The sequence below is a fragment of the Drosophila subpulchrella genome, chromosome 2L (assembly GCF_014743375.2).
Source record: "Drosophila subpulchrella strain 33 F10 #4 breed RU33 chromosome 2L, RU_Dsub_v1.1 Primary Assembly, whole genome shotgun sequence".
NCBI classification, from domain to species: Eukaryota; Metazoa; Arthropoda; class Insecta; order Diptera; family Drosophilidae; genus Drosophila; species Drosophila subpulchrella.
This window is the reverse complement of record NC_050610.1, coordinates 17,958,945-17,972,488: the sequence shown is the minus strand read 5'-3', so window position 1 is coordinate 17,972,488 and position 13,544 is coordinate 17,958,945. Positions and strand designations below refer to the sequence as shown.

General features: G+C 36.6%; 2 protein-coding genes across 2 annotated transcripts; both read left to right on the top strand.

Annotated features, from left to right (window-relative positions):
- The first annotated feature begins 2,625 nt into the window (after positions 1 to 2,625).
- LOC119548831 (histone H2A.v1) lies at positions 2,626 to 2,812 on the top strand. The gene is given in 2 exon segments (XM_037856449.1): positions 2,626 to 2,720; positions 2,722 to 2,812. Coding segments are annotated over 2 exon segments (186 nt in total).
- A 9,785-nt stretch (positions 2,813 to 12,597) lies between these two features.
- On the top strand, positions 12,598 to 12,980 carry LOC119548162. Its single transcript, XM_037855269.1, has one exon. The coding sequence runs from the start codon at positions 12,632 to 12,634 to the stop codon at positions 12,869 to 12,871; it is 240 nt and encodes a 79-aa protein (XP_037711197.1). The 5' UTR covers positions 12,598 to 12,631; the 3' UTR covers positions 12,872 to 12,980.
- Positions 12,981 to 13,544: the final 564 nt, after the last annotated feature.

Here is a 13,544-nt window from a genome sequence, read left to right as displayed (position 1 = left end):
ATTTGTAATTCAATTCACGCAAGTCTTAATGGCAAGGTATTTTCCTTCCTTTAACAATATCTTTGTAATGTGAATTTAAAATTTATATTTCATAGACCATTTAAGGGTCGACTACTTGAATCTATTTTCCCTCTAACATTTTTTCGGTAGCTTTCTCCTTAAATTATGATGATATGAGAAAAAGGCATCCGAGAGCAGCACGTTGTCTTGCTTGCAGAAACATTTGCATAATAAATTAAATCAACGGAGGAAAATAGAGGGGAAAAAAAAACGCAGTTGTAAATTAAAAGTTCATGCCATGGCAAGGACATGCTCGGTTCAACTCGTCCTCTCATCTCGTATCTTCGCTTCTCATCTCATCTCAGCCCAATCCCTTGCCTCAAAGACACACTTAACGGGGAACCCCCGAGTTCCTTGCCACCCCAGAAACACCCCAGAGACCCTGCCCAAAGGGTTTTCAGTTACGAGGCCGACTTCTTCGCTAAGTTTAAGTGGAAGTGTGGCCCGGGAGCCATCGTCAAGTCACCGCAGTCAAGTCCAAGTCATCGTAATCATCATCAACATGAGGACACTGCAAGGACATTTTTATATTGGATAAATCTTAAATCCACACGTTAATGTGGGGCTTGGGAATTTGTTTGTTTAATTTAGTATTAGGTGGAAATTGAGATATGCAGCTTTAAAGACATATGTTTTATGCATGACTGATATTATTTTTAATAGTTTAAGCATCCACATTTTGGTGTAAATAAATAATTTTCGATTATCCACATTTCGGTGAAAATAAATAAATCTGGATTCTTAAAACAAAAGATTTTGGAAAAATCTCAGTCCTCGCCAAGTTTAAAGTAGAACATCTAACAACTTATTAAATAGGTCTAAGGAATAGACAATCTAATTTATTAATATTCTATAAATATATTTTTGCTGTTCATCGTTTAAATTAAAATTTTATAATTTACCTACGTTTTGAATAATATTTAAAATTATGCGATTAAGGGATTTTCAAATCGTCTTTCTTTTTAAAGTTCTTAAGCTGAAGATATTTCCTCGTAAACAATTATTTTGCACTTACTTTCTCTTGCAGGTCCTCGCACTATTCGGTTGCAAGGATTCTCCTTATTGAATTGCTCCTGGTAATGCTAATTTATTTCCAACTTGGGAACTATTCCACTTGCAAAAGTTGCAATTTATTTTGCAGTTACCCAACTCCCATTTCATATTTGTTTTGCTCTTTTCACGGCTTCAGTCGAGCTTAATCTAACGCACTCGCAAACACGTCAAGCCACAAAAGTTGACTCTAGACTGTGTTTACAATTGGCAAGTGGGGTAAACAGGGAAACTGAAAGCAGAAACTAAGAACCATAACAATGTCAGTTGGAAAATAATGCTTTTGATGTCTGTGGACGCATGTTGTAAGCCGAGCATTAATTAAGCGTTAGATGCAATTTCCTCGGGTCCATAATGAGCTTTAAGGCAATAAAATCCGTCAGGAGTCGAGTGTTGCAACCACAATCTGCTGGCTTTCGTGTGTGTGTGTGTGAGCTGCATCTTGTGGTCAGCCTTGTGTGTTGCATAAAAATCCCATTTTACCCGAGGACAAACCTCTCCAATGCGGTTTTTCCTCACACACACATTTCTCACATTTCCCAAGTGCAAATTAGTCTTTTTTTTTTTCTTGGTTAAAGCCCCAAAATAAATTTACATTAACACACACATGTGAGTGTGCTTGCATCCCTCAAATAATGGCAACTAAATTGAGGAATTTTCCCTTGAATTTAATGGCTGGCATTTCGGTTCAGTTATGTTGCGGGTTTCGCATTTCAATTAGGAGCAATTATGGCGGGCTGAGAAGTGCAACATGTGACGGCAACTTTGGCGACGACTTTCCAATGTCTCAGGGTTTCTTGTCTTTCCCTGGATATATATGGGTATATTCTTTATGAAGGTGTTTAGAAAAACCATCTAAGTCATTTAATTTAAAGTAATGATCTTATAATGTACAATTTTTGCAAATAATTTTATATACATATTTATTATTTTAGTATATTTTGTATTATAACTTATTATACAAAGTATTTTTTAGTCGAGTTTTTGGGACTCTTATGGTTTTTTTTGTACACTCCTGCTCCTGAAAATGTTGCCAATTTGTTGACAATTAAAAAACTTTACATGTCTCCGAATTAAGCGGGCAAATTGTTTTAAAATGTCCTTACAAAGAGGGGGAATCCCCGGAAAAGGGAGACGGTGGAAACTGGAAATACTTCGAAAAAGAGAGAGAGGTGGAAAGACAGCGACTGCCGAAACTGATTTCAATCGCATACATGTGTCGCCCTTTTTCGCCAACCCCATTTTTTATGTAGCACCACCCCTTTTCGGCACTTTGCTCCTCCTTCGAGGCAAACAAAGTTTTGTTTGAGACATTTTGTACATAAATTCAATTAGTAAGCAATGCCACAAAAGTAAATATTGAAATGGCGGGGTGGGGAAATGTGGAAAGAGCCTACAGTTTTGGGACACGTGAGGCCTTGGCTGCTCCACTGGCAACCGTAAACCGTTTGAAATTCTCACGCATTGCGCCAAAAGCGTTTAAGCTTTGAAACCGTATTTGATTGCACCTGACACATGTCATGTGTAACTAAGGAGTCGCCACCAACCAACAGGGGCAACAACAACAATAATAGCAACAACAACAACAAAAACAGTGGTACCTGCCGCACAAACAACAACAATGGTAAGAGACCGGAAAGGAGGGGAAATCACCTGGAGAGCAACAAGCGGAAACTGCGGTCTGATGAATATCCCGCAGTGAAATGCACTGAAATTGTCTCCCAAATGGGGTGGGGGGGGTGATTAAATGCAGCTGAGGTGAGCATTTCACAGCGAGTGTGCCATTAATGCAATTAATTGTGCACTATAAACGTTGAAATATTGTGCAAATGGCACAACTAATATAGGAAATGATTACTTACAATTATTCCAATAATTACCAAGAAGTAGGGGCATATTCAAAATAAAATGGAACTACAAAATAGTAACTAAGATGGTGTCATCCCCTTCCTTATGAAAAATGTACACTTAAGGGCTACCATTAGTACTAACACTATATATACATACACAGAGAAAATTCTAACGTTCTCATCTGATTTAAAATTTTTCCTAAAATATAACGACATTTTTAAAATTGAATATATTTTAATTTTTGCTGGAATCAAGTTAAATGGCGGTATGTAAATTGTATATCTCAACAGATAAACTATTAGTCCAGTCAGTAGTGTATACCTATCAAAAAGTTTATAAAGAAACTCTATTTAACTTTTCTCTTCTTACCATTTCGTTCTAGTATTGAGAAAAAACATTGAAACAAAGATGTACTTATACGGTTTTTAAGAACGAATGATATCAATTCAAGAACAATGTATTTAAATAATTCACTCTGTGTAGGTGAAATTTAATAAAACGAAAAGGAAAAGCTATTAGTCTGCTAAAATTTATTTTCTTAAATCGTTTTTGTTCCCTTAAAAATAAAAATCAGAAATCACTTCAAGGCCTTTGCCTCTTCTAATATCTAGCTTAAATTATTCAAATGAATTTCAAAACAAATTGCCCAATACGTTATATATTTATTTACAAACCGCTTATCCCTGGCATTTTTGCCTTAAAACCAGTTCAATCGAATTGAATCAAACCGGCTTGAATTTAAATTCCCCCCAGGGCTATTCAAGCAATTCAGAAAACATTTATGTTTCCAGCTGAATTTACAATCCTTTCTCGACTTAACGCCCAAATTGTTGGACCAAATTTTGCCAGCAATGTAATACGCAATTGCTAACAGAATTTTTGGGGTAAATGGGTGACATTATGGGCCAAGAGCAGAGCCTGAAACAGAAACTAAGACAACTCGAAGTGTCCTTCGTCGAGTGCAAAAACAATATCCAGGACGGCAGGCTATGGAAATGGAATTGTTGCTATTTCAGCAACGAACCAGGACCAGAAACAGAAGTTGGAGCTGAGTTTACTCTATCGAGTCAACAATGAATTGAATGCCCGTCTAGGAGCTTCGAAATGAGCATCAGTCGTGGGCAGGACAATGGCAGGACAATGTTGATACAAGTGTCCAGGCAAATGTAACTTAAAAGAAAATTAATTAAGTGTTCTTCTGCAGGCAAAAAGCGGAAATGGAAGCGAAATTGGTGAATAAGTAAGGCTGCCTCTGGCCCCCATTTTTATTCCTTCGGTGCATTTCTAATTACTGAGCTGCAGGCGGGGGAAAGTGCTCATTTTGCGGCAACCTTTCGGTCATTTGCATGATTATAGCCAGAGCATAGAAGCACGGCACTTGTGCCCGCAGTCCTTTCTACAGTCCCTCCTCGTTTGTCTCAATAAGGCAGCGCGTCAACTTTCATTTGTCATTGTGGGTGCGTTGCTGCAGCCGAGCAAACAAAATGCATTACCGCAGACACCAGGACACGAGGACACCGAAGACAGGAGCGAAAGGACAAGGACTCGACGCAGTTCCTTAGCAGCTGACCCGAAAAAACTCAACCCTTGAGGGGCAGACAAACGGGTTCTGCCACTGATGCCACCCCATCCACTAAATACACTCAGGAAAATAAACAACATAAATAAATTGAATTTAGGTTTAAAGCTTGGACATAGAATGGGTCACAAATTTTTACCAAAATCAACTTGTATTAGTTCTTTAACTAAATGTTTTTTAAACTATAATTTCAAAATAACAATGTAAAATAATGTATTATTAATTTAACTTAGAACTAGGTTTATTATTTATAAATTTTAACTTTTTAATTGGCTTTTCTATATTTTTTATCTATATATTTGGTTATGTCTCCAAAAGTCAGATACTGAATGCTGCATAATATTATATGAAAAATATATTAATATTATAAGTATAACAGAGTTTTTTGTTCTCAAGGTTTTATTATAATTTTAAGTTTCTAAAGTGTATAATTTAATTTACTTTAGTTAATAAGTATTCTGTATTTTTGAATCATTTTTAAACGTACATCCCTGCAATTATATAGAGTTTTCTCACAGTGTGCAGTTACTAGTACTGCAGCCTGACTGCCTTCTATGCGAAATCCATTAGCAACTAAAGTGAAATTCATTGTTGCAAAAGTACATGTTGAAATAAATTGAGTTGTGGCAGCATCAACAGCAAAAGCAGCAGCAGTCGGGATGGCAACAAAACTCGGCTTCTATCTCTTCTCCATCGTCTTCTGTTCGCACTGCACCTGTTACGCACACAGAGAGAAAGCCAGGACGAAGGATGCCAGGACATTTTGCCGGGGAGCAAACTTGTTTGTCTTGGGCTTTTGCCACGTTGCGTTTGCGCAACATTTCAATGCAATTTATTAGCAATTTTCCATCCCCTTCTCAACAAGGGGAGAGACCTAAAAATATTTTTATTACAAGCCAAAAATGTTTTTACATTAATTATGATCACTGAGTCATGTGCCCAATATGAATAGACATCTTGTTGGAATTTTAGTAACGAAAGAATTGTGTTCTTAGATACATTTAAAAAAAATTAAGATTTGGATTTAAATGCTAAATTTTTTAGAATATAACACAAAGAAATTAAAAAAAATTCTTTTATAACCACAAAATTACTTAAATATATATGTAAAATAAAACAAAATATATATTTATATTTGGTTGATCATTGTTTTAACTATTCTAGTACCGGTACCGATTGTCTTAACTGTACACAGCAATTTCCATTAGTCCACTATCGACAGATACTACATATGCGAATCCCCCTAAATTCGCTCGAATTAAGCAACTCAAAAATCGCTCCTGCCAACGGCTTTTCCCCCACTTTCCACCATCGATGGAGTAGCGCTCTGCATTACAAGTTGGACAAGTCCCCGGAAAATGTTATGTAATTGCGTATACGACACGTGTGCCATGCAGCATGCCGCATGCAACGTGCAACGTCATTAGCCATAAAAGTTCAATTCATTTTGCGGCGACAAGTTGCAAGTCCCAAAAATACACACGCAAAAATTATTTTGTTGGTCAGGGTAAGCCCGAAAGAGCCGACCAAATAAAAATGGCAAGGAAATTTTATTTTAATTTGCCTGGACATGGGCAGCCTACTTAATTGTGGCGATAGAGGGGATAAAGTGGACCGGAGTGAGGGGTATCACATGCGCTTTTAGAGGTGAGCACGTGAGGAGGCTTTTATGTCTATACTAAGAAAAGAAAGCGGCTTAGGAAATATTACCTAATAGGTTGCCATATCTTCTATTAAAAAAATACCTTAAAAAAATGACTAAAAGGTTAAAGTAAAATAATAATAGCTACATTTCAGACTACGCTAGGTTTTGGTTATTTTTATGGGTGCACCCAAAAAAACTGTCTATAATTGACCATTATGGATAGTTACGTAACTATATAAATAAGTAAATAAACTATTTTAAATAGTGATGTGTATTTTGTTGTTGCTTTGGTTACTGTTAAATAGTAAAACTGCAATAAAATAGTAGGTTGTGTGTATTTTGTTGTTTTGAGAGTAATTACTTCACTGGTCAAATTGGCAATTCAATTGGTTTTAACTATTATTTTGGCCCATTTGACCAAATAATTTTTTTTGTGTGTGTAAGTCGTAAATATTTTGGTGCGTTATACACAAAATGTGCATTCGCTTTAGGCTAGATTTTAACAAGATATTTTTATTTTGTTCTTAATACTCGAAGGTTTCGAAAAAGACCAAATCACGAGCTCATCTCTGGTACACACAAATGCATGCGCAAGCCGAGGCACTTTAGTGAAACCCGAAATTGTGTCATCTTTTGGTTTTGCGCACACAAATTTCGGTTTTCGCTCCACTCGTGTCATGCCCCGTCCCCCTTTTCCCTACTATCCCCGTCTCTTTCTATATATCTCTAGCCTTTTCCGTCCTGCAAATGTGTCCTGTTCAACTAGGCCTAAACAATTTGTGGCTAATTACACGGCATGGCCATCAATTGCGACCAGATACATAGATACCGAGTGCAGTAACAATGCCACTTGTTATTCCCAACCAGGCTGCTGGTCAAAAAAAAAATAACATGTCCAAAAGTTATTTTATAATTAAAAAGAGCAAGCTTGAAAAATAGTAGTCTTCTTTTGTGCACACAATTTGTTAAGCCTTGGCAAGTAAAATTGTGTAAAATTGAAGAAATTTGCCATCTGAAAGTTGAAGCTAAAAATACAATTTCACTCTCTTTTTCCTCTGCGGAAAAGTTCGTGTCGTTGGGCCTCCAGGTATTCGAGTAGCCCACCGGCATAAATTTATGTCTGCAATTAAGTCAACCGCATGCAGTTTTTTCTTCCATCTTGTCTTGCACTCAAGTGAAGTGCAGTAGCAAAGTTTAATCAACCGGCTGGGGAGAAACTTTTTGACAAAAAACATAAAAAAGCTGCAGAGAATGTGAAGTCAAATGAAAAGAATTTTTTGAAAAAGATAAAATTAATTTGTGAATACTCTTGTTATAATAGCAAATGTTTTTATGCTCCATTAAATGAAAATGATAAAAAGTCAGGCTTAAATGCTTTAAAATGATCTGAAGTCTAGACAAGATTTTACGGGCCGTATGTTTTTTATGTAAGCATTTACAGTATCTGTTTCAAACATTTTTATATGTTCTGAAACAAACAAAGAATATCTGATGTATTAATGGGTTAGTTTTAGTAATCATCTCTTTAATTAAAGCAGGAAAACAGTCCAAATGATATGTAAGGGTATTAAAAAAAGACTTTTTTACAACACCTTTAACTTATTAAACAAATTTCTTCAAGGTACCCTGCATTTTGAACAGATTACTCATACGCCATGTATGACAGGGGAAATTTTTAATCAAACCTTATCGACATGGCCAGGCCACTTGGGAATTTGCGTTCTTTGCTGGCTGGTATTTTTTAGGTACCTTTTAATGTCTGCCCTTTTGTGGCTTGTAATAAAATCAGCACGGAATTGCCAAATTATTTAGATTTGGCATCAAAAGAGGCGAAGCCAGGGTGCAGCCATATTGTCAAATGAGCAATAAAAAGCTTTTATGACCCATATGACAGACGCACTTTTCGCTTACGCCATAGATATTTGCATAACTCAGGTAGACATGGGATGAGAAGGGGGAATTTTTGTCGCAGATCAAGAGAACGTGGTTTTCTAAATTGCTTTTTTATTGAAATAAACAAAAGCCCGAAGAGAACTTTAAGCTGAGTTGTTCACCTTCAATTTTCCTGAGGTTGAGAACATACTTTTCCACAGATTACACGGAGATTTTCCACATTTGGTTGTATGCGCAGTACATATCTAAGCTGACATAAATTTCGAGGAGAATGGAATTATTTTGTTACGCCGTTTTGAGATGACGCCAAAGAAGTTTGCCGCATTCTGTTGCCTGTTGATAAATAAATATGACAACAAAATGCTCGCACAAGATAAATGTGTGAGCCAGTTGACAAGAAGCTAAGGTAAGAAGGCTTATACAGTGCGTTTCATGAGCGTAAAGTGAGGTAAATACTAAAAAATGTTTATATTTCCTAATATAAATTACTTATTTTTTTAAATTGAAAGTACTAAATACTGCTTGCTTAGTTGTAAATTTATTTGGCTTATGACTATTCTCTTTTGACCTTACTTGGCTTTATATTTATGCCCAATATTTTACCCACGCCAAGAAGGCAAAACACTTGAAATCGCATTCTAAACTTGGCATATTTGCATACAGAACCCACTGCACTTTGCTCCCTGACACCAAAACATAAACAACGAGCTCGCCGTGGGATAGGTAAAAACTGAACCATTTCTGTACAACTTCGCTGTGTATAAGTGCAATCCATATTTGATATTTTATATTTGGCGTGCATATATGTATACATAATTATAATGCAGCTACAATACAAGATGTCTAGGTACGTGCAAAATCCATTGCATCCTACATATTCGAGGGCAATTGCCTACAAGAAAGTGTTCAATTTTATTGGTACCTAATATTTATGTATTGTTATAATAAAATACCAACATGTAATATAATTTTTGCGGAAGATTTTTTTAACATTTTCAAATAAATATATGGGTTTATAAAAACTATTACCACCTTCGCTTAAAAGAATTTCAAAGGGATTTATTAGCTTTCCAGGTCAATGCATTTAAAATGCGATTCCGCGGAGGGAAAAACAATACACCCTATACCCTTGGCAGTCACAATCACCAGGGTATTTCTGCTCGCAACAACAATCAACTGCAATCAAAATAGAAAAGCCGCACAATTTTCCTGGCATGCGGCACATGATGCAATATTTCCATAATTTTCCTCCTCTGACCCAACAGCACGTTTTTCATCTCGTTTTGCATTGGTGTTGTAAATGTTTTACATGCCAAATTATGCAAAAATACAATACGCCATACATATTCAAATATTTTCTCAGAGTTCCACAAAATACACACGGACACTGATCCCCATTTTCCCCGCGCTCGCTTTCAGTTTCCCCCCTCGGAAAATCGCATCGATTTGGAATATTTGAATTTTGGAATTTGCCTGTCAAAGCCCCAATAATGACATGTCACGCTGTGTTTCTCTGTTTTTGCCCTATCTTTTTCGATTTATTTGTGCTGTTATTGTGTGGAATTTTCACTGGTTTTTAGCTGAGGCTGCTTTGCATGGGGCGCAAGGTCAACGATGTTGCACGCAGTTGATGCGGATTTCATGGGAATTAAGTTTGATTTGATAAAGGTCATGTTTCCCGTGTGCCAGTCTCTGTGTGTTTATTCGTGATGATCTGATAACGGAATTTGCAATTATGACGAAACGTAAATGGTTTAAAGTGTTATTTGAGTGACGGAAATGGGAAAGTGGTGGCGGGAAAATCGTATAAATTGATTGCTCTGCTTTGGCATTGATAGATTCGGCGACATGTGTTTTTGTTCTCCATTAAAATGGGGCTGCGAAGTTATTTGAACGCCTAATGCACATATTTTGGATGGGATTATCGTTTTTGCGTGTTTGGCTTTATTTGTAAGCGGAATAGTTGCAGTTAAACAGAATAATTTTTGGTTATTTTATATAAAATTTCAATGCATTTAATATAAAATGAAATAAAGTCTAATCAAGTTTAAGTCTTTAAGTACAATACAAATAAGTACATAATTTCTAAAGCACTTTAATATACCTAGCTTCGATCTACCATAATAAATTGTGCTTTGGGTCATCTTGAGAAACTCCAATATGTGTAAATTGGACCAATAAACCTGAATGTAATTATACCACAGAATAGGAAAACCAAACTATATTTGACTGTTTGAACCCTTCTTTCCAATTCCATCTCAAACTGCAAGCTTTCAGTTCGAATCCTGATTATTATTCCGCAAATAAGCAGGCCGTTGAACAGTTGGCATATGTAGAGTAGTTTTGGGTGCCCGACCACAGGATAACACCTGTCCCACCGATTCGACCGACAATTCATTCAACTGTCGACCATTCTGATGGGCCTTCGGTTCCTGGTCTTTTGTCCCTGGTTTCTGAATTCCGGATCCCCTTCGTTTTGCCTGCCCAAAAGACCATTAAAAATATTTTTTCTGCCCATTCAGCATTCAATAGAAATTTACATCACGTCGGAAATTTTTACATACGCATGTGTGTGTGTGTCCTCGGCTAAAAGGACATTTTTTGATGGCCACAAAAGGGGGGGAGTGGTTTGGGGTTGCTATATGGTGGCTAGTGTCGCGCTGAGCATACTAACACTTTTTTGTATGTTTGCTTGGCTTAGGTTTTCACCTGACAAAAAAGCAGCAGGGGTTGGCCATTGGATTCTGCCAGCCTCAAAGTAACAATAATAAAAGCCAGGCGGGTGGTAACCAAAAAAAATATATATATCCTCTTCTGCTGCAGGAGCTAAATGGCAGGAAACTATATTGCCACATAGGCAATTTCATGGTGGAATATACATACATATATTCCGACAGATATTCCAGGGGCCTTGGCAAATTGGTTTACCCTTTTCAGCAGACTTTAGTTAGCCTCCCACTGCCCCACAAAAAAAAAAGGTTTAAGAAGCTGGCTTACTTATAACTTTACAAATTCAAGATAGGTAAATTTCGCAGCTGTTAAATATAATATTAATTTTTATTATAAAATTTAACCGGTTTGAAATAATTAGTTTGTATTTCTGCAGTCTGATATTTCCACTTTTCCTTCCAGGTGGAAAATTTAATTGGCGGCGTGTCCCTTGAGGGAGTTGCACAATTTGCTAATTACCGCAATCAAAGTTTGCTTGTTGGGCAGCCAAAAAACAGCATCAAAAGCACAAAACTGATAAATTATAAATTAAAGAGAATCTCAGGGAAAGTTGGCTCTTTCTCCATCTATAGCTTGCACAGCCAACTGTTGTGGGTATTCCTTCGTTTTATTTTTCTTCCTTGGCTTCGAGTGCATAATTTACGAGTTGAGCTCACTGCCAATATTTCAATTACTCTACGGCATACCCAGAATTTATTTTTTCACCCTCACTATCCCAGAAGCAATTTCAATTGAGCTTAGTGCTTGCTGAGTACTCTTTTTTTGGTAGGCGGTTTTGTCTCAAGGCGAAATTAGTGGCCAAAACTGCGGCAGATTACAGGCCAGGCCAAGAGCGAACTTCAAACAATTATTTGGCCAGCTGGGGCGGGGAAGCTGGCTTTTAATTTGCTTAGCCCCGGCCCATGAATAATGCAATACGAGAAAGAAACGAGACCAAGATGAATTTTTGTATAATTGCAGGGCGCACAAAATTTCGCTTAGAATCTCCCCGAGCTATATAATTGCCAAGTGGAAAGGGGCACAACGAGAAGTTAAATGTAAATTAAATATTTCTCTTCTCCTTTTCCTTGGCAAAATGTTAGTTTTATCTGGCTCTTAAGTCAAATACTCACCTGCTGCACGGGGGTCAGTAAATTAATATGAAAAGGTATGGAGAATAAGTGGAAATCTTTATTTTTAGCGTTGCTGAACCCCTTAAAATAAATATTTCCATGGTTTCGTCTATTGTTTTATCAAAGTATAAAGTCTTAAAATAAGTAGATATACTAAAAATATTAAAAATATATATAAGCCTTCTGGTATACAAAAGGAGGCAAATATTTCACCAAAAATATTTCCATCAGTCCTTTTACAATTTAAGTCCCAATAACAATCCCAGTTTCAAACGTACACATTCGAATCCTGTTTGGAGGCACGGTTGCATCGATTAATTATGGCTGTCATCATGTAAATTGTGCTAAATTATTATTATCAATGTTGTTGTCCGATGACAAACATTCAGTATCGCGAATGTGTCAGGCTCGACTGACAACGAGGATACAGATACACAGGCCGACCCGTTGAAGCGGACCGACCAAATTGCAATTGTGAAATTGACAATAATGCAATCAAATAATCAATCAATTAATGTCTGCTTGAATTAATGTCGAATATTATGTGCTATCGTCAATGCCATCATTAGCACTAAATTCAATTATGTTGCAGGCATCCTGTTGCCCGCCACAATGATTCATCATTGTTAGGCGACTTTTTCGGTAGGCGATGATAATAATAATCCGAATCCCAGGAGCCCTTGGCCCACACATCACTCTCGGCCTTCTGGAATGTTTCAAAATTTGTGGCTCAAATTGGGGGACCCGGAAAAAAGATACTCTATGGCTGGGGCACCAGGCGTGAGGGACAAGCTGAATCTCATTGTTGGCGGCGACATCTGCGAGGTTTACCGCGATGGCTTCAATTGCGGATCCTTTGGCTTCTGGTGCGGACTCATTGGATTCGCCGCATTTGTGATTTCTCTGGTCTACTTTCATATGAACCGCGAGCGAATAGATCCGGTTGAATGAGCTCCCTGAATTGGCGACAAATATTTATGGATTATTGTGATAAATAAAGAGTCAGTTTGAGCCACTGTAAAAAAGCCCACTAATCAAACAAAAAATATATCCTATAATATTATTTCTTTTAAATAAATTAAAGATTAAATTAAAAAAAGTAATGCATTTATGTTTAATCAAATCCTCTAATAATATTAAATAAATTAAAATATCACCCATATAAATAAATAAATTTTATTTTCTTCAGTAATCCCTCTCTTAATCACAATCATAAACATAAAAAATCGCAGATTTAAATATATTAACCAATTATAAATTCCTTTTGGGTTACATGTTAAATAAATAAAGCTCTTTGACTTGGCTGTCAAATTAAACCCGTTAATTCCGTCAATCCAAATTGATACTTTTTGCAGCAAGCTTCATTTTTATGAAATTTATACTTAAATCGTGGTTAAATATGCATGCGCATATTTCTCTGGCTTCTCATTTTTCTCATAGCTTGATGGACCCAAAAAGTATGCTATGTAAATTTCCACTCGGTTGATATATTTGACAGAGCCGCATACATACGCACTCTAGTATATAATGCACCTCAACTTTATTTGATTTATGCATCATTCACGCGCAATTTATCGTAAAAATTACCCAAAAGGTCGATGCAAAAAAATGTGAGAGAAATTCA

What these genes read in the sequence shown, in the direction of transcription:
- LOC119548162 (XM_037855269.1), top strand. Translation starts at nt 12,632, where the DNA reads ATGTTTCAAAATTTGTGGCTCAAATTGGGGGACCCGGAAAAAAGATAC.